This window comes from Microcaecilia unicolor, chromosome 1 (genome assembly GCF_901765095.1).
Source record: "Microcaecilia unicolor chromosome 1, aMicUni1.1, whole genome shotgun sequence".
Classification (NCBI taxonomy): domain Eukaryota; kingdom Metazoa; phylum Chordata; class Amphibia; order Gymnophiona; family Siphonopidae; genus Microcaecilia; species Microcaecilia unicolor.
In genome coordinates this window covers 7,809,601-7,830,440 of record NC_044031.1, presented here as the reverse complement: position 1 = coordinate 7,830,440, position 20,840 = coordinate 7,809,601, and the positions used below count along the sequence as shown (strand labels likewise).

Below are 20,840 nucleotides of genomic sequence, written 5' to 3'. Positions count from 1 at the left end.
GTCTGAGGGGCTACAGCAGGGAATGGATTGAGCAGTGCCAGGCTCATTTCTTCTTGTGTGTGTGTGGCATTGCCTGGCACTGCATCCCCTGCTGCCCACCTCCTGCCAGTGAGGGGAGGAGAATCAGGAAGAAGAGCAGCAGCTGCTGTGTGAGGGGAGGAGAATCAGGAAGAAGAGCAGCAGCTGCTGTGTGAGGGGAGGAGAATGAGGAAGAAGAGTCTGAGGGGCTACAGCAGGGAATGGATTGAGCAGTGCCAGGCTCATTTCTTCTTGTGTGTGTGTGGCATTGCCTGGCACTGCATCCCCTGCTGCCCACCTCCTGCCAGTGAGGGGAGGAGAATGAGGAAGAAGAGCCTGCGTGGCTGCAGGGAATGGATTGAGCAGTGCCAGGCTCATTTCTTCTTGTGTGTGTGTGGCATTGCCTGGCACTGCATCCCCTGCTGCCCACCTCCTGCCAGTGAGGGGAGGAGAATGAGGAAGAAGAGCCTGCGTGGCTGCAGGGAATGGATTGAGCAGTGCCAGGCTCATTTCTTCTTGTGTGTGTGTGGCATTGCCTGGCACTGCATCCCCTGCTGCCTACCTCCTGCCAGTGAGGGGAGGAGAATCAGGAAGAAGAGCAGCAGCTGCTGTGTGTGGGGAGGAGAATGAGGAAGAAGAGTCTGAGGGGCTACAGGAGGGAATGGATTGAGCAGTGCCAGGCTCATTTCTTCTTGTGTGTGTGTGGCATTGCCTGGCACTGCATCCCCTGCTGCCCACCTCCTGCCAGTGAGGGGAGGAGAATCAGGAAGAAGAGCAGCAGCTGCTGTGTGTGGGGAGGAGAATGAGGAAGAAGAGCCTGAGGGGCTACAGGAGGGAATGGATTGAGCAGTGCCAGGCTCATTTCTTCTTGTGTGTGTGTGGCATTGCCTGGCACTGCATCCCCTGCTGCCCACCTCCTGCCAGTGAGGGGAGGAGAATCAGGAAGAAGAGCAGCAGCTGCTGTGTGTGGGGAGGAGAATGAGGAAGAAGAGCCTGAGGGGCTACAGGAGGGAATGGATTGAGCAGTGCCAGGCTCATTTCTTCTTGTGTGTGTGTGGCATTGCCTGGCACTGCATCCCCTGCTGCCCACCTCCTGCCAGTGAGGGGAGGAGAATCAGGAAGAAGAGCAGCAGCTGCTGTGTGTGGGGAGGAGAATGAGGAAGAAGAGCCTGAGGGGCTACAGCAGGGAATGGATTGAGCAGTGCCAGGCTCATTTCTTCTTGTGTGTGTGTGGCATTGCCTGGCACTGCATCCCCTGCTGCCCACCTCCTGCCAGTGTGAGGGGAGGAGAATAAGGAAGAAGAGCAGCAGCTGCTGTGTGAGGGGAGGAGAATCAGGAAGAAGAGCCTGAGGGGCTACAGCAGGGAATGGATTGAGCAGTGCCAGGCTCATTTCTTCTGTGTGTGGCATTGCCTGGCACTGCATCCCCTGCTGCTCACCTCCTGCCAGTGAGGGGAGGAGAATGAGGAAGAAGAGCCTGAGGGGCTACAGCAGGGAATGGATTGAGCAGTGCCAGGCTCATTTCTTCTTGTGTGTGTGTGGCATTGCCTGGCACTGCATCCCCTGCTGTCTACCTCCTGCCAGTGTGAGGGGAGGAGAATGAGGAAGAAGAACCTGAGGGGCTGCACCAGGGAATGGATTGAGCAGTGCCAGGCTCATTTCTTCTTGTGTGTGTGTGGCATTGCCTGGCACTGCATCCCCTGCTGCCCACCTCCTGCCAGTGAGGGAAGGAGAATCAGGAAGAAGAGCCTTCTGTGTGTGTGGCATTGCATTCCCTACTGCCTAACTCCTACCTTCTGAGCAGAAAGCCCTGCAGCCATTCTCCTGCCCTTCTGCACACCGGCCACGACTCCTGTGAGGCAGATTAGGAAATTCTCCCCTAATCAAGAAGGGGCTATTTTAAAAAAACGTCATTTCCTGCACTTGATGAACAACAAATAGGGAGGGAGCATCTTTCCTTCTAGCACGTCCTCTATTAGAGCAATCCCGCCCTCGGGAGTCTTCTGACCAATCAGGGAAATAAGAAGCGGGGTCTAGGACAAGGACTGAAGTGACATCATATCGTTGAAGCCACGTAGGGTAATCTCTCTTTCGCCTTTTCCGCACATCCGTCATCTCTAGTACACTCAAAACAAAGCAACACTCCATTTGGTTCATCTCACATATTTGCAAACTTGCCGGCTTGTGCAGTATACAGATGGACACAGAGGAAATATAATAACGGAATACCTTTATAGAGATAAACATTAGGAGGGGCTGGTTAGGCTAAGCTCCTTAGGATCCATTCCTTCTACACACACTCTACTATGTGTTTTTATTTATTTCTTTATTGCACTTGTATCCCACATTTTCTCACCTATTTGCAGGCTCAATGTGGCTTACAAATTAGAGAGTTGCACGGGGACAGAAATCCTACCCATCCCCGCCCGTCCCTGCTGGAATCTTACCCATCCCCACCCATCCCCGCTGGAATCTTACCCGTCCCCACCCATCCCCGCAAAAATTAAAACCATCCCAACCCGTCCCCACCCGTCCCCGCAAGAATTTAACCCATCCCCATCCATCCCCGTAAGAATTTAATAGTACATAAAAGAAAGTTCCAGTCAGCTCCCTTTCTGGATTTGAGCCACAGCACTGTAGGCAAGGAAGGAATGGAAGTTGGAACTTGGAACACTCTGGTGCGCACATGTAAGATTTGTCTCTGATTCACTGGCAGTGTGTGCTGAGGATGAGTCCATTCACGCCACATGCACGCGCCAGTAGGTCAGGTGACATCTGATTCTCGTGCCTGTGTCAGAGCTGAGGTCTGTGCACCAGCCTGGGAGCAAAGAGGATTAACAGTAACATAGTAAGTGACAGCAAATAGACCTGAACGGTCCATCCACTCTGCCCAATAGTCACACTCATGATCAATTCATCATTAAATCAACGAGTGTGATATTATATACTTGATTATGGTCTTTCTTTCGTGTTTCTGGAACAAAGACCACAGGAGTCTATCTGGCCCCATCCTTATGTTCCAACTGCTGGAGTTGCCATCGAAGCCCACTCCAGCCTATTCATGTTCTCATTTGTGGGACACAGACCGTAAAAGTCTGTCCAGCACTGTCCTTATGTTCCAGCCACTGAAGTTGCTGTCTAAGCCCTTTCCAGCCCATCCTACACCAGATTGCCATGTATGAGACACAGACCATACAAGTCTGCCAGGTATCAGCTCTAGTTCATCACAGCCAGAGTCACCATCTAAGTGTCACTTGACACATCCACACACATGCAGCCATTTAAGGTTAGCTTTTATATAACTTCCATTTTCTAATTAGAGATCCTCTGTGTTCATCCCACGCCTTTTTGAATTCCGTCATCATTTGTGACTCTACCACCTCCTTAATGGAAGACTTTCCACATTTATGCTGTTAAAGCAAGGAAGAAGAGGAGGAGGAGACAGCACTCAAATAAATTGGTATTCGGTAGATGAGAGGCTGGTGCAGGTGCAGCTTACACTTCCACGGGAAGCCCACAGAACTGGTTCCATCCCCGCGGGAACCCCGCAGGAACTGCCTCCGTCCCCGCGGGAACCCCGCAGAACTGCTTCCATCCCCGCGGGAACCCCGCAGGAACTGCCTCCGTCCCCGCGGGAACCCCGCAGAACTGCTTCCATCCCCGCGGGAACCCCGCAGGAACTACCTCCGTCCCCCTTCCCGCGGGGACGGAAGCCGTGCAGCTCTCTATTACAAATGCCTGTAATGGCAACACCATTTCAGGGTACAGAAATACAATTGGTGTTAGAAAGATGACAAGAATAGTAATCAAAGAGTTGTAGAAAACAAGACATTCATAATCAGGAACGCGTGGTGGTGTGTTGTAGTTAGTTATGGATTTTCCTGGTAAGCTTTGGTGAAGAGAGAGGTTTTCAACGATTTCATTGATTGCTTTTAGGTGTTTTGGACGTGCATTCCACAACTGCGTGCTCATGTAGGAAAAGCTGGACGCGTGTGTCAGTTTGTATTTTAATCCTTTGCAGCTGGGGAAGTGCAGATGAAGAAAGGTACGGGCAGATCTTTTGGCATTTCTGGATGGGAGATCCACTAGCTCAAGCATGTATGACGGGGCATCTCCGTAAATGATTTTATGGACTAACGTACAGATTTTGAACAAGATACGTTCTTTAAGAGGGAGCCAGTGTCGTTTCTTTCTTAGGGGTTTTGCACTTTCATATTTTGTTTTTCCAAATATAAGTCTATACCTGTACAGAGATTTATTTTCTCCTGGTAAAGAGCCACTAAAACAAACATCGTTATGAGAATCAATATTCAGTGTTTCTATCTAGCAATTTATTTACTTATTTATTACATTTATAACCCACACTAAACACGAATTAGGTTGAAACTTGGGAGCATTTAAAATCTTTTTTTCTCCCCCTGTGCTTAGATCAAAAGAAAAAGATGGCATGTGGGAACTTGTTCTTTTGTTTTGTGGATTGCAGTTGTATATTATAAAAATGCACTGTTAATTAAAAGACAGATATTGAATAATGAGGGCGGAGCTACCTTCATGCAGAAGTCCAGAGCCAGTCTAAATGTGCCAACATTGTCCAGTTCAGCACACTATTAGCAGCCAAGTTCATACAAAGTTAATTATGTTCAATGGAAAATAAATCTGTTGGCTCAGGCTGCTTCCTATGTGAATTTTCCATCACTGTTTTATGATTGCTACCAAGTATTACATATTAAGGGCATTTGCTTAAATTTTGTTTTAATTTGTTTATCCAGACTTACATGCACATGGTATTGCTTTTTAAACCCAAAGGTGTTGTTTCTGACTTTACTTGTTTTGGACTGTTTTGGTTTCTGCTGATTTGTAGTATATCTGCTGCCTGGAATTTGGGAAGATAGAAATGAGAAAATAAAAATTAAGTTTTTCATATACTCTGTACAAGTTGTTTACTTTTACAGTGTGTGTATGGATGCTTGTTCTAGGGTATGCTTGTAATAATATTTGAATAACTGTCTACACTTATGGCTATGATTTACGAACATTTGGCATTTATTTTATTTATTCTTTTATTGCATTTGTATCCCACATTTTCCCACCTCTTTGCAGGCTCAATGTGGCTTACAATACATCATGGATAGTGGAAATATAATAGAAAAATAGGTATTTAGTGTTATAGAAAAATTTTGGCAACATGATAATGATAAGACATAGTAGTATGACAAACAGATATTATAAGACATTTCTAACTACATGTGGAGGATTTATGTATATTCACACTGGTTGATTTTTGTGGTAAGCCTTGCTGAAGAGATGGGTCTTCAGTAGTTTGCGGAAGTTCGTTAGTTTGTAAGTCATTTTTAAGTTGCGCGGCAGTGCGTTCCATAACTGTGTGCTTAAGTAGGTGAAATTTGACACGTGCATTACTTTGTATTTTAAACCTTTGCAGTTAGGGAAGTGCAGATCAAGGAATGTGCGGGATGATTTTTTGGCATTCCTGGGTGGTAAGTCTATCAGGTCTGACATGTAGGCTGGTGCATCTCCATGAATGATTTTGTGAACTAGGGAGCAAATTTTGAACATGATGCGTTCTTTTAGTGGGAGCCAGTGTAGTTTTTCTCGTAGGGGCTTGGCACTTTCATATTTTGTTTTTCCGAATATGAGTCTAGCTGCAGTGCTCTGGGCTGTCTGAAGTTTCTTGATTATTTGCTCTTTACAGCCGGCATAGAGTGCGTTGCAGTAATCTAAATGACTGAGCACCATTGATTGTACCAGATTACGGAAAACATTCCTTGGGAAGAAAGGTTTTACTCTTTTTAATTTCCACATCGAGTGGAACATCTTCTTGGTTGTGTTTTTCGCATGGCTTTCGAGTGTTAGATGTCTATCGATGGTAACTCCAAGAATTTTTAGGGTGTCTGAAATAGGAAGGTTCAGATTTGGTGTGTTAATGGCTGTGAATTTGTTCTTGTTATGTTGAGATGTGAGTATTAGGCATTGGGTTTTTTCTGCATTAAGTTTCAATCTAAAAGCATCCGCCCATGAATGCATGATATGGAGACTTTGGTTGATGTCGTTGGAAATTTCCTTTAAATCTTGTTTAAATGGGATGTAGATCGTTACGTCGTCTGCAAATATGTATGGGTTAAGGTTTTGGTTTGATAGTAGTTTGGCTAAAGGTATCATCATTAAGTTGAATAGGGTCGGCAATAGGGGGGATCCCTGTGGGACTCTGCATTCAGGTATCCATGTGGCTGAAGTAGTCGAGTTGGATGTCACTTGATATGATCGTGTGGTTAGGAATCCCTTGAACCAATTGAGAACATTGCCTCCAATTCCGAAGTATTCAAGGATATGTAGTATTATTCCATGATCAACCATGTCAAAAGCGCTTGACATGTCGAATTGTAGAAGTAGTATGTTCTTTCCTGTTGCGATTGTTTGTTTTAATTTAGTCATGAGGGTGACTAGTACTGTGGTTTGACTGAAATCCTGATTGGGAGTCATGGAGTATTGAGAATTTGTTTAGCTAGCTTGTGAGTTGTTTGGTCACCAACCTTTCCGTTATTTTGGTTATTAATGGAATGGATGCTACTGGCCTGTAGTTGGTTAGTTCACTGGCGCTTTTCTTTGCGTCATTTGGCATCATTAAAGGACAGACTTTTAAATGCCCAGTTGGATATATATGCTAATCTCAACTTTGTTAAATGTTTCAGACATATCCACTTGGTCCCAGAATATACCTGATTTCTATTCTGTCATACTGTATTTTCGAATGTAAGCCACATTGAACCTGAGTTTGTGTTAGGTCTCAAAGCAGCAACTAGGTTTGTGAGCCCTTGGGCCACTGCCAAGTTGCGGCAGTGGCAGGCAAAACCACCCCAACCAGCACTGGGCTAACACACACATAAAGCAGGGACTGCAGACAGGGATAAGCAAAGCAGGAACACACTGGACAAGAACACTTGGACTGGAACACAGGACTGGAGCAAGGCTTCACCTGCACTTGACCACCCTTCTCCAGGAGTTGAGCCCCTGGGTGCAGGCGGCCGGCAGGACTTACCGGACTGGGCAGGAACTGGATACCAGCAGGAAACACACAACAGAGTCAGGACTAAAAGCTGCCAGGCAGCCACTAAGACAGAAACACAGACAGGTGAGAGTCAGGACTGAAAGCTGCCAAGCAGCCATGAAAAAGAAACACAGGCACAAGACAAGGGAATGCAAACCAGAAACAAGAATAGGAACTAAGCAATAAAACGAAAGCTAACTACATACAAACAAACTAGAATCAGGCAAGAAACTCAGGCTAGAACTGGACTAGGCAGAAGTGCACAGAGCACACCCACATACCAGGGACCTTAGACAATGCAAAGGCAAACATAGAAGTTTCTAGGTGATTAATAAAGCCCATCAGCTGCAGCAATCACAAGGCAACTACGGGTGCTGTTACTACTACTACTACTTGACATTTCTAAAGCGCTACTAGGGTTACGCAGCGCTGTACAATTTAACATAGAAGGACAGTCCCTGCTCAAAGGAGCTTACAATCTAAAGGACAAATGTACAGTCAGTCAAATAGGGGCAGTCTAGATTTCCCGAAAGGTATAAAGGTTAGGTGCCGAAAGCAACATTGAAGAGGTGGGCTTTGAGCAAGGATTTGAAGATGGGTAGGGAGGGGGCTTGGCGTAAGGGCTCAGGAAGTTTATTCCAAGCATAGGGTGAGGCGAGGCAGAATGAGCGGAGCCTGGAGTTGGCGGTGGTGGAGAAGGGTACTGAGAGGAGGGATTTGGCCTGTGAGCGGAGGTTACGGGCGGGAACGTAAGGGGAAATGAGGGTAGAGAGTTAATGAGGGGCTGCAGACTGAGTGCATTTGTAGGTAAGAAGGAGAAGCTTGAACTGTATGCGGTATCTGATTGGAAGCCGGTGAAGTGACCTGAGAAGAGGGGTGATATGAGTATATCGGTTCAGGCGGAATATAAAACGTGCAGCAGAGTTCTGAACAGATTGAAGGGGGGATAGATGGTACAGGTACAGGTACAAACAGGTTCAACAGGGAAAGCAATTCTGGCAGCCCGGAAGATCTGGACTAAACTGGGCAGAAGTCTGGAACAGGTGACAGTAAACAGACAGTCCATTTCAGCCACCAAGTCTGGCCACCAGAGGGCGAGGTGAGCACAGACAAGGAAACGTTTGCTTGGAATAATGTGGGATTTAAATGTAAAAAAAAAATCCTTTATCCTCCACCTTTTAAGACACTGCCTATGCAGCTGGATGGTGACGGCACCAGGAAAGGAAGTTTGGTCCAGTGAAGACTATCTCCAAATAGCTGGGCCCTAGTATTACCATATTGAAAATGCAACCATAACATGCCTTTGTGGTTATGTTCCACTAATAAGTTAAATGATTAACTGGATTTCTTGAAAGGATTATATAACCTTTGGATGCATGACTAGAGACACAAACATACACTTATTTATTCACTATCACAACTCCTCGTGTACAGCCACAAAACAACCTTTTAGGGTGGTTAGGGTTCACAATTAACTGCTTTTATTATCCACCAGATAGAGATAAGAGTTTTCAGTTTGGGCACAGTATAAGTCATCACAAGAACAAAATATAAGAAAACCAATGGACTTATAGCCCATTGAGCTATGTTTATGTTTAAATATATTTTATTGAAGAGACAACTTCCATTTTGCAAAGTAACACATGGAAAAAAGAATAACTTCGCTCTCCAAGAACATTTTACATTCCCCCCCTTCCTCCCCCCTCCTCCTCCTTAAGGTTTCAACAGTTTTATTGATGGTAATTCAGAAAGAACATTTCCAAGTAACAGATGGAAATAAAATATACAGCTGAAATTTGTGTGCAACTCTAACAGAATAGTAGAATCTACCATCAAACATTTCTCCCAACGTTCTCCTCCCCCCTCCCAAAAGTCCCTCTTACACCGCTCAACTCATTGTATTGAAATCCATTTATGACCATCTAGAATAAAAACTATATTGCAATACTGCAAAAACCATAAATAGTGGAACCTTCAACTATCACTGCAGTATTTAGAAATTACTCTGATGACACCCCACCCTAATTATGTAACCGACCCTGTCCAATCCCTAACTAGTAACGCATGTTCCCATTCCCTGTGTCTTGACCCTCCCTGACTATTCACCTTACCATCAAAAGGCCAAAACATTAAATTAAAAAACAAACAAACAAAAAACACACATCTTCCCTTTCAGAGCTTGTTAAATATTAAACTGCGAGCTTTATGTGACAAGGATTGTATATAGGGTTCCCACACTGCCAAAAATGCTTTCCTCCTTTTGGGGGAAGACCCAACTCCCCTGCGTTCCAGTAAGAGAAGTTCATGTAATTTGTTCCTCCAATGCCAGAAATCTGGTGGGGACTCACTCGTCCAAGCGCCCATTATGAGCTTCTTCCCGACCAGACTTGCCTTACGAATAAGCTGCTGGGTCCCCTTACCATGAAGTCGAAATACTTCATACTTATCCAATAATACCCCCTGTGGTGAGAATGGAATCCGAAGATTCACCAAAGACTCTAGATAGAGAAATATCTGCCTCCAAAATGCCTGAATCTTATGGCATGTCCAAAGGGAATGCATTAGCGTACCCTCCCCCTGCTCACATTTCACACAAAGCGGATCCACAACCCCCCCAAATTTGAACAATTGACTTTTGGCCATATACGCCCTGTACGTTATACGGTATTGACACTCCCAGAGGCCTGCATTTACCGACAACTGGGGAATACGTGATATCAGTTTAGGAAAATCTAACTGCAAATTTGGTTGTCCCAAATCTACTCCCCATCTTTGGCGAATAGCCTCTGTATCTCTCTTTCCCTCCTGCACCCCTAAAGCTTTCTGCAGGCCCGATACCGACAACCTATCTCCGGGGATCATCCCAAAAAAGGCCCTAGTTCTACGCCCATGTCCACTTTCCAGCTTACTTTGGTTCAGAGAGCGTACGTAATGAGCCAATTGATGATATGCGAATAAGTGATTCATACAAATACCAACTCCTAAGGCTCCTAATGTTAGGATCTTCCCCCTTGTGTCCAAAACATGCTCAAGCCTCGTGATCCCCAGGTCCGCCCATCTGCGAAATATTTTATTTTCAGACCCTGGGGCAAATTATGGGTTGTCCTGCAGTGGCAGTAAGTCTGATACATCTGCCTCCAAGTCCCATATCCTATTCAAGTCCCTCCAGACCTCCCGCAAGGGGCCCAACAGCAAGCTATTATGTATGTGTATCGGAATTGCTCTCCTGTCACAATGCAATAAGTAATGTGGATGGAACGGTTTAAAAAACTCATATTCCATATCCCGTGGTGTATAATCCTGCCTCCCCATTAGCCAGTCCCCCAAATGGCGCAGCAGACAAGCTTGGCTATATCTGCGGATATTAGGAAGTCCCATACCTCCCTCCCTCCATGAGCCCATGAGTAAGCTCAATGGAAGTTTCGGTTTAGTATCTCTCCACACAAACCTCCTCAGATAGCGATAAAGCTGACCTAAGTCTTTACGCCGAAGCCACAGGGGTAGCACCTGGAATGTATATAGCCGCCTCGGGAATTCAACCATTCAAAACAAATGTATCCGCCCGTGCAACGTAAGCGGTAACATCCCCCACAAACTCATTGAGCTATGTTTAAACAAAAGAGATCTGCATGAAATAAAATATTTATTCTTATATTTGACTTATAAAAGCACTTGCTCCTGAAACATGTTCAAAAGCAGAATCCATTTGTGTATCTAAAATGTAAACTTCTACAAAACAGATGAAGTGAAGATGTGATTCCATGTGCCCCAATGAAAGGAGAGTTTAGGGGTCGTTTTAGTAGAGAGGTGGGGTAGCCGTGTTAGTCCACTTTTAAAGGCAATCTATAGAAATAAAACATGGAAAAGAAAATAAGATGATACCTTTTTTATTGGACATAACAATACATTTTTTGATTAGATTTCGAAGGTAGCCCTTCGTCAGATCGGAAATAAGCAAATGTTGGTAGACAACAGTATATATAAGTGAAACATGAAAGCATTCCAGTGACAGTCTAACAGGATGGGGGTGGATACGTGAGAGACAGGAAGAGGGACAGGGAGATATGCATGGAGACAGGAGGGTGACAAAGCAGTACAATTTTATGGCTTATAATGCGCTAGAAAATCCAGATCTTTGTTAAGTCCTGTCTGGTGGGTGTCAAAATATTTAATCATTTTGACTTCAAAGGTCTTACATTCCTGTATTGTTGTAAAGTTCCCTTTTAGGATCCTTACCATGAAATCACTGGTATAGTGTTCTGGTTTTCTAAAGTGCTGTCCCACAGGCGTGACATCTTTGTTTGTACTGACATTTTTCATATGATGTCTATGTAAATTAAATCTCTTCTTTAGCATCTGACTTGTTTCTCCAGTGTAGCAGCCTTCGTTGCATTTTTTTACACTGAATGATATATACCACATTTTAAGAACCCACATATGAGGTAGGACTGACTTGGGAGGGAAAGATGCACTCCTTGAGCATAAGCACATACTATTTCTGATGCAGAGGATTCTCCTCTACAGAATTTCCCTGCCCCACTAACCAAACAGGATTTATAGCTCATGTTCAAAGACTCATAAGAAAATTAAGAAGTCATGGGATAGAGGGCAATGTCCTTCTATGGACTGAAAATTGGTTATTGGACATAAAACACTGGGTAGGATTAAATGGACATTTTTCTCAATGGAGGAGGGTGAATAGTGGAGTGCCACAGGGATCTGTACTGGGACTGGTGCTATATAACATATTTATAAATGATCTGGAAATTGGAATGAGTGAGGTGATTACATTTGCAGATGACACAAAAATACTCAAAGTTGGCAAACTGCATGTGGTTTATGAAAATTTGCAGGAAGACCTTAGGAAACTGGAAGACTGGGCATTCAAATGGCAGATGAAATTTAATATGGACAAATGCAGTGATGCACATTGGGAAGAATAATCCGAATCATAGTTACCTGATGCTGGGGTCCACTTTAGGAGTCAGCACTCAAGAAAAAGATCTAGGTGTCATTGTAGACAATACACTGAAATATTTTGCCCAGTGTGCGGTAGCAGCCAAAAAAACAAACAGTATGCTAGGAATTATTGAGAGACAGATGCAAAATAAGACCAAAAATATTATAATGCCTCTGTATCGCTCCATGGTGCGACCTCACCTTGAGTATTTGTCCAATTCTGGTCACTGTATCTCAAAAAATATATAGTTCAAAGAAGAATGACCAGAATGATAGACAGGATGGAACTGCTCCTGTATGAAGAAAGGCTAAATAGGTTAGGCCTCTTCACATTGGAAAAGAGATGGCTGAGGTGGAATATGACTGAGGTCTACAAAATCCTGAGTGGTGTGGAGTGGATGGAAGTGAATCAAAGAACCCGAATTTTAGCTACGTCATGCAAGGTTCGATGTTAGGAGTTACAGACCAAGAAAGGGATCTGGGTGTCGTCGTCGATAATACACTGAAACCTTCTGCTCAGTGTGCTGCTGTGGCTAGGAAAGCGAATAGAATGTTGGGTATTATTAGGAAAGGTATGGAGAACAGGTGTGAGGATGTTATAATGCCGTTGTATCGCTCCATGGTGCGACCGCACCTTGAGTATTGAGTTCAATTCTGGTCGCTGCATCTCAAGAAAGATATAGTAGAACTGGAAAAGGTGCAGCGAAGGGCGACAAAAATGATAGCGGGGATGGGACGACTTCCCTATGAAGAAAGACTAAGGAGGCTATGGCTTTTCAACTTGGAGAAGAGACGGCTGAGGGGAGACATGATAGAGGTATATAAAATAATGAGTGGAGTGGAACAGGTGGATGTGAAGCGTCTGTTCACGCTCTCCAAAAATACTAGGACTAGGGGGCATGCGATGAAACTACAGTGTAGTAAATTTAAAACAAATAGGAGAAACGTTTTCTTCACCCAACGTGTAATTAAACTCTGGAATTCGTTGATGGAGAATGTAGTGAAGGCGGTTAGCTTGGTAGAGTTTAAAAAGGGGTTCGACGGTTTCCTAAAGGGCAAGTCCATAGACTGCTACTACTTGGGAAAAATCCACAATTTCGGGAATAACATGTATAAAATGTTTGTATGTTTGGGTAGCTTGCCAGGTGCCCTTGACCTGGATTGGCCGCTGTCGGGGACAGGATGCTGGGCTTGATGGACCTTTGGTCTTTTCCCAGTATGACATTACTTATGTACTTATTCCTGCTGAATTTTGTTTATTTTCTAGCACTGCCCTTACTACAGTTTCGTAAATTAAAGAGCGAGATCTCTAGGGGTAAGCATATCGCGCAGTTTGTCTCGGCCGATCCTAAAACAAATGGGTACAAAATATCCATCCAGCAAAAAGGGATAGTCAGAAACAAGGACCAGTGACGACCCAGGAGAATCCCCCACAGCGGCTGCTGAAGATGTCACATCTTTCTTCGGAGTGTTCACAGCCTCCTCCATGGTGTTGTCAGAGCGGTGGAGAAACCTGGTCTGAAGGGGACAAAGATGTCTCTCCCAAAAGCTAGGACTCTCCCCGTGTCTAGTACTGAGCTGGGATCTCACCCTCATTTCCTGCCCACTGCGGACGCACAAACAAATCTAACTTAAGTTGACCAAGAGGGGTAGAGGTGGTTTCAGGGGGATAAAACCTCACCTTACCCTTATGCTTAGAAGGCATGTGTCACCTGGTCTCCCTTCCACTGACAGCCAGGGTCGACCCTGTTCAGCTTGAAGGATTCTATGCACTCCAGGACACTCGGGTTACAATCTTGGTCTTACTCCAGACCTTCAATTTCTGCAGCTCCTTTCAGTAAACCGCTGCACCAGCTGTCCTTATGGTAGTAGTTGAACAAAACGGGCAGCAGCTCCAATACTTTTATAAGTCAAAAGGTTTTTATTTACAAAGGTTAAATCACACATTCTTATTCTTGTTCCAGCTTCATCATCACAGGACAGCTCCACACCTGAAGCTTCTCCAGCCCCATCTCCTCTACTGCCTCCTCCCCACCTAGTTCTCGCAGCTGATCCTCATCTCCCAGTCCTGCCCCTCCCCCTCTATCTCCTGAGAGTCCTGCCTAAGGCCAGGTGGGTTCTGGGGATGGTAGTTCTTACTGCTAGTTAGTATGCTGGTTGGTCTTTTGGCCACTAGGGGGCGAATTCCATGTTTATAAGGTTATCAATAGAAATCAAACAAAATAAAACATGGAGAAGAAAATAAGATGATACCTTTTTTATTGGACATAACTTAATACAGTTCTTGATTAGCTTTCGAAGGTCGCCCTTCTTCCTCAGATCGGAAATAAGCAAATGTGCTAGCTGACCGTGTATATAAGTGAAGACATTCAAGCATTATTATGACAGTCTGACAGGGTGGGAGGATGGGGGTGGGTAGGAGGTATGCATGGGGACATCAAAGCATATCATTGATATTCTAACAGGGTGGGTGTGGATAGGTGAGGGGTGGGGTGATCAACAGAGACATACAGCTTTATGGTTTATAATGGGCTAGGAACCCCAGATCCTTGTTAAGTCCTTTCTGTTGGGTGTTAAAATATTCAATCATTCTGACTTCACCCTCCCCTCACCTGTCCACACCCACCCTGTTAGAATACCAATGATATACTTTGATGTCCCCATGCATACTTCCTTCCCACCCCCATCCTCCCACCCTATCAGACTGTCATAGCAATGCTTGAATGTTTTTCACTTATATACACTGTCAGCTAGCACATTTGCTTATTTCCGATCTGAGGAAGAAGGGCAACCTTCGAAAGCTAATCAAGAAATGTATTAAGTTATGTCCAATAAAAAAGGTATCATCTTATTTTCTTTTCCATGTTTTATTTTGTTTGATTTCTATTGATAACCTTAAGAGTGGACTAACACGGCTACCACACTCCTCATGTTTATAAGGAATGTGAACGAAATTTGATCTTCCTCAAGAGCACACCTTCCTTCTGCCTCTGCCTTCGCCCTCCTTGAAGCGGACTCCTCTCAAACCTCTTACACATGATAGAGCAGATTCTCGTGTGTCCTCTCAGCCATATTCCTCTGCTCCCCCCCCCCCCCCCATGTAATTTTTTGACCTTTGCAGCTGCTCTAAGTTTTTTTTTCGCCCTTCTTCTCATTTTATCATAGTCTCCTTTTTGAAAGTTAAATGCTAACATATTGGATTTCCTGCGTGTACTTACTACAGAGCTTATATCAAATCTGATCATGTTATGATCGCTGTTATCAAGTGAACCCAGCACCATTACCTCCTGAACCAGATCATGCTCCATTAAGCACTAGGTCTAGAATTGTTCCCCCTCATGTAGGTTCCTGAACCAGCTGCTCCTTTACTTCATCAAAAGAAAAATTGGCACACGTCCATTTTGGGCCTGACACCTTACCGCCACCCATTGACTTAGTGGTAGGGTCTCAAGCGTTAACCGGGTGGTAATGGTCTATGTGCATAGAATGACGATTACCGCCCAGTTTCTGCCATGCACCAAAAATAGAAATAATTTTCTGACGTGCGTAGTGGACACACTTAAAAATCAAAATGACCACCCAGGCCATGATGACTCCAAATTGACGCACACTGGGTGCTCGTAGGCGTCTACGCAGCTTAGTAAAAGCGCCCCCAAGTTTTTGCAGGTGTTTAAGAGGAAGGTCTCATTACCAAAACAATATGAGAGTGCAGGAACCTTCCTGTGTGGATCATTCAGTGGTTTCTACTACTACTACTTATCATTTCTATAGGTTCTTGAGGTTTACCTTCTAACAGAAGCTTTTATTACACTCAGTGCATGTAAATGGATTAACACCTGTGTGAATTCTCTGGTGCATTATCATGTATTTCTTCAACCTCGGTGCAGATAAATGGTTTAATTCCTGTGTGGATTCTCCAGTGTCTGTTCAGTGTTCCTTTTCAGTAAAGCTTTTACCACACTCAGTACATGCAAAAGGCTTCACTCCTCTGTGGATTCTCTGGTGTATTGTCATGTATTTCTTTGTGAAGCTTTTGTCACAGTCAGTGCCCAGAAATAGTTTTCCTTGTGAATGTATTCTCTGGTGTATGGCGAGTGTTCCACTCTCAATGAAGCTCTTCCCACACTCACTACATGTAAATGACTTCACTCTCATGTAAAAGTTATGGTGCCTTGTCAGGTTTCCCTTCTCACTGAAGCTTTTACCACACTCAGTACATTTAAATAGCTTCACTCCTGTGTGGATTCTTTGGTGCTGTATCACGTATTTCTTCAACTACTACTACTATTTATCATTTCTATAGTGTTACAAGGCATACACAGCGCTGTACACTAGGCAACCTGAAGCATTTGCCACACTCAGTACATGGAAATGGTTTTACTACTCAATGGCTATTCTGGTTCATAGTAAGTGTTTCCTTGTCAATGAATGTTTTACCACACTCAGAGCATCTAAATGGCTTTTTAAAATTTATTTATTTATTTATTTATTTTTATTACATTTGTACCCCGCGCTTTCCCACTCATGGCAGGCTCTATGCGGCAGGCAATGGAGGGTTAAGTGACTTGCCCAGAGTCACAAGGAGCTGCCTGTGCCGGGAATCGAACTCAGTTCCTCAGTTCCCCAGGACCAAAGTCCACCACCCTAACCACTAGGCCACTCCTCCACTGGTGTTCTGTGAGGTATTGCTTCTGGCTTCACTCCTGCATGGATTCTCTGGTGTTTTGTGAGGTTTTCCTTCTGACTGAAGCTTTTATTACACTCACTGCAGATGAATGGTTTCATTCCTGTGTGGATTCTCTGGTGTTCTGTGAGGTATTGCTTCTGACTGAAGCTTTTATTACACTCAATGCAGATGAATGGTTTCACTCCTGTGTGTGGATTCTCTGGTGTTCTGTGAAGTGTACCCTCTGAATGAAGCTTTTATTACACTCAGTGCAGATGAATATTTTCATTCCTGTGTGAATTCTCTGGTGTCTGGTGAGGTTTCCCTTCTGCCTGAAGCTTTTATTACACTCAGTGGAGATGAATGGTTCATTCCTGTGTGGATTCTCTGGTGTTCTGTGAAGTGTACCCTCTGAATGAAGCTTTTATTACACTCAGTGCAGATGAATGGTTTCATTCCTGTGTGGCTTCTCTGGTGTATTGTGAGGTTTCCCTTCTCCCTGAAGCTTTTATTACACTCAGTGCAGATGAATGGTTTCATTCCTGTGTGGATTCTCTGGTGTTTTGTGAGGTTTCCCTTCCGATTGAAGCTTTTATTACACTCAGTGCAGATGAATGGTTTCACTCCTGTGTGGATTCTCTGGTGTTCTGTGAAGTGTACCTTCTGGCTGAAGCGTCTGTTGCACTCAGTGCAGATGAATGGTTTCACTCCTGTGTGGATTCTCTGGTGTTTTGTGAGGTTTCCCTTCCGATTGAAGCTTTTATTACACTCAGTGCAGATGAATGGTTTCACTCCTGTGTGGCTTCTCTGGTGTCGTGTGAGGCTTATTTTCTGACTGAAGCTTTTATTACACTCAGTGCAGATAAACAGTTTCACTCCTGTGTGGATTCTCTGGTGGTTGGTGAGGTATTCCTTCTGACTGAAGCTTTTATTACACTCAGTGCAGATGAATGGTTTCATTCCTGTGTGGATTCTCTGGTGTGTGGTGAGGTGTCCCTTCCGACTGAAGCTTTTATTACACTCAGTGCAGATGAATGGTTTCATTCCTGTGTGGATTCTCTGGTGTATTGTGAGGCTTGTTTTGTGAGTGAAGCTTTTATTACACTCACTGCAGATGAATGGTTTCACTCCTGTGTGGATTCTCTGGTGCATTGTGAGGCTTGTTTTCTGACAGAAGCTTTTATTACACTCACTGCAGATGAATGGTTTCACTCCTGTGTGGATTCTCTGGTGTATTGTGAGGTTTCCCTTCTCCCTGAAGCTTTTATTACACTCAGTGCAGATGAATGGTTTCATTCCTGTGTGGATTCTCTGGTGTGTGGTGAGGTTTCCCTTCTGACTGAAGCTTTTATTACACTCAGTGCAGATGAATGGTTTCATTCCTGTGTGGATTCTCTGGTGTATTGTGAGGCTTATTTTGTGAGTGAAGCTTTTATTACACTCAGTGCAGATGAATGGTTTCATTCCTGTGTGGATTCTCTGGTGTATTGTGAGGCTTGATTTGTGAGTGAAGCTTTTATTACACTCAGTGCAGATGAATGGTTTCATTCCTGTGTGGATTCTCTGGTGTATTGTGAGGCTTATTTTGTGAGTGAAGCTTTTATTACACTCAGTGCAGATGAATGGTTTCATTCCTGTGTGGATTCTCTGGTGTATTGTGAGGCTTATTTTGTGAGTGAAGCTTTTATTACACTCAGTGCAGATGAATGGTTTCATTCCTGTGTGGATTCTCTGGTGTATTGTGAGGCTTGATTTGTGAGTGAAGCTTTTATTACACTCAGTGCAGATGAATGGTTTCATTCCTGTGTGGATTCTCTGGTGTATTGTGAGGCTTATTTTGTGAGTGAAGCTTTTATTACACTCAGTGCAGATGAATGGTTTCATTCCTGTGTGGATTCTCTGGTGTATTGTGAGTTTTCCCTTCTCCCTGAAGCTTTTATTACACTCAGTGCAGATGAATGGTTTCACTCCTGTATGGATTATCTGATGTATTGTGAGACTTGTTTTCCGACTGAAGCTTTTATTACACTCAGTGCAGATGAATGGTTTCATTCCTGTGTGGATTCTCTGGTGTATTGTGAGGCTTATTTTCCGACTGAAGCTTTTATTACACTCAGTACAGATGAATGGTTTCACTCCTGTATGGATTATCTGGTGTATTGTGAGGCTTGTTTTCCGACTGAAGCTTTTATTACACTCAGTGCAGATGAATGGTTTCATTCCGGTGTGGATTCTCTGGTGTTCTGTGAGGTTTGTTTTATGACTGAAGCTTTTATTACACTCACTGCAGATGAATGGTTTCACTCCTATGTGGATTCTCTGGTGTTGTGTGAGGTTTCCCTTCTCCCTGAAGCTTTTATTACACTCAGTGCAGATGAATGGTTTCATTCCTGTGTGGATTCTCTGGTGTTTTGTGAGGTGTACCTTCTGACTGAAGCGTCTGTTGCACTCACTGCAGATGAATGGTTTCACTCCTGTGTGGATTCTCTGGTGTTGTGTGAGGCTTATTTTATGAGTGAAGCTTTTATTACACTCAGTGCAGATGAATTGTTTCATTCCTGTGTGGATTCTCTGGTGTTCTGTGAGGTTTGCCTTCCGAATGAAGCTTTTATTACACTCAGTGCAGATGAATGGTTTCACTCTTGTGTGGAATCTCCGGTGTTTTGTGAGGCTTGTTTTATGAGTGAAGCTTTTATTACACTCAGTGCAGATAAACAGTTTCACTCCTGTGTGGATTCTCTGGTGGTTGGTGAGGTATTCCTTCTGACTGAAGCTTTTATTACACTCACTGCAGATGAATGGTTTCATTCCTGTGTGAATTCTCTGGTGTCTGGTGAGGTTTCCCTTCCGACTGAAGCTTTTATTACACTCACTGCAGATGAATGGTGTCATTCCTTTGTGGTTTCTCTTGTGCATTGGGAGGTTTCTTTTCCAGCAAGCACTTGTACCACTGTCAGCAGAAGTACACAAGTTTTCATTTTTCTGAATTTTCTGGTAGTTTGAGAGGTCTGTCTTTCTGCAAAAGACTTTTTCAGGTTTAGTAGTAGTCATTGATTCTTCACCAGTCTGAGGTGTTTTATGATCTGTTAATTCTTCTCTATGGCTGAATTTTTTCTTACATTCAGCACTTGAAACTAGTATCTCTTCTGGCTGGAATTTTGCATTTCTTATGACATTTTCTTCCTGTCTGAAGCTTTTGTCATGACTAGAACATGCAGATAATCCCTCATCAGTGTCATTTTTCTGGTATTTTGTAACGCTTCCTTTATTGATAAAGGTTTTCTCATCTACTGTCGTTGTACACACTCTAGTTTCTTTATTATTGTTCTCATGTTTCTCTTTCTTCCTACTGAAATCTTTCCCACACTCAGAACCTATACAGTGTGTCTCTCTTATGCATGTTTTCTGCTGTAGTTCTCTCTTTTGACTGAAGGTTTTCCCACAGTCCGTACCTGTATATGGTCTCTCTTCAGTATCGGATCTCTGATGTGATTTCAGAGTTAAATGATCATTAAGGAATATCTCACATCCATCACACAAACATTTCTGAACTCTCATTGGGTTTGTCTGTTCTTCCACTGTTTGTGTGATATTACTGGTACAATGTTCACACAGAGCTGAGCTTCCTGTTGAAGGTTTTTGTTTATTTTGATTTTTTCCCTTTTCTCCCCAGTCAGAACAGGACGAAGTCTCTTCTTTCTCTCTTTCTGAGAACATCTTTTCCTCTTCAGGCTTCTCACTGAGCTTCCATTTATGTGTCTCTGCATTACTGTTCTTAGGGTCATCTTTTTCTAAATAAATAAAAAAAGAGCATTGTATAGTACTGTAGGAGAACAGCAGTTTAACGAGTTCAATAAAAAATCTGTATAATTAATTGTAAATTTTCCACCCCCTCCTGTTGGGAATACATTTCCAAGCTAATCACTACCAGGGATGAATACAGAATATATGATTATATTCAAGTTGATATTTAAAAGCACATTTTGGTCTTTGTACATAGATATCGTTTAGCCCTATAACTGCTCTTTATCAGACAGGCTGCAAGATGCAAGACTAAACCTTCAGGGTGCTTGTTCCCCAGATAAACTAAGTTGGGCGTTAGCTGATCCTGAAGTTCACAGGAAAAGATTCACC

At 43.7% G+C, this 20,840-nt stretch overlaps 2 protein-coding genes across 2 annotated transcripts in view; both read right to left on the bottom strand.

The window, feature by feature from the left end:
• LOC115460711 (oocyte zinc finger protein XlCOF6-like) overlaps positions 1–1,867 on the bottom strand; it is a 57,598-nt gene extending 55,731 nt beyond the window's left edge. Inside the window, exon 1 of the mRNA XM_030190478.1 lies at positions 1,812–1,867. Within this exon, the coding sequence (XP_030046338.1) occupies positions 1,812–1,838 (27 nt within the window). The 5' untranslated portion in view covers positions 1,839–1,867. The remainder of the gene's footprint in view (positions 1–1,811) is intronic.
• A 14,557-nt stretch (positions 1,868–16,424) lies between these two features.
• LOC115460710 (gastrula zinc finger protein XlCGF26.1-like) lies at positions 16,425–19,403 on the bottom strand (the record flags this gene model as incomplete). The annotated part of the gene is made up of 3 exons (XM_030190477.1): positions 16,425–16,457; positions 17,055–18,524; positions 19,017–19,403. Coding segments are annotated over 3 exons (1,890 nt in total), but the record flags the coding sequence as incomplete, so codon positions are not given.
• Positions 19,404–20,840: the final 1,437 nt, after the last annotated feature.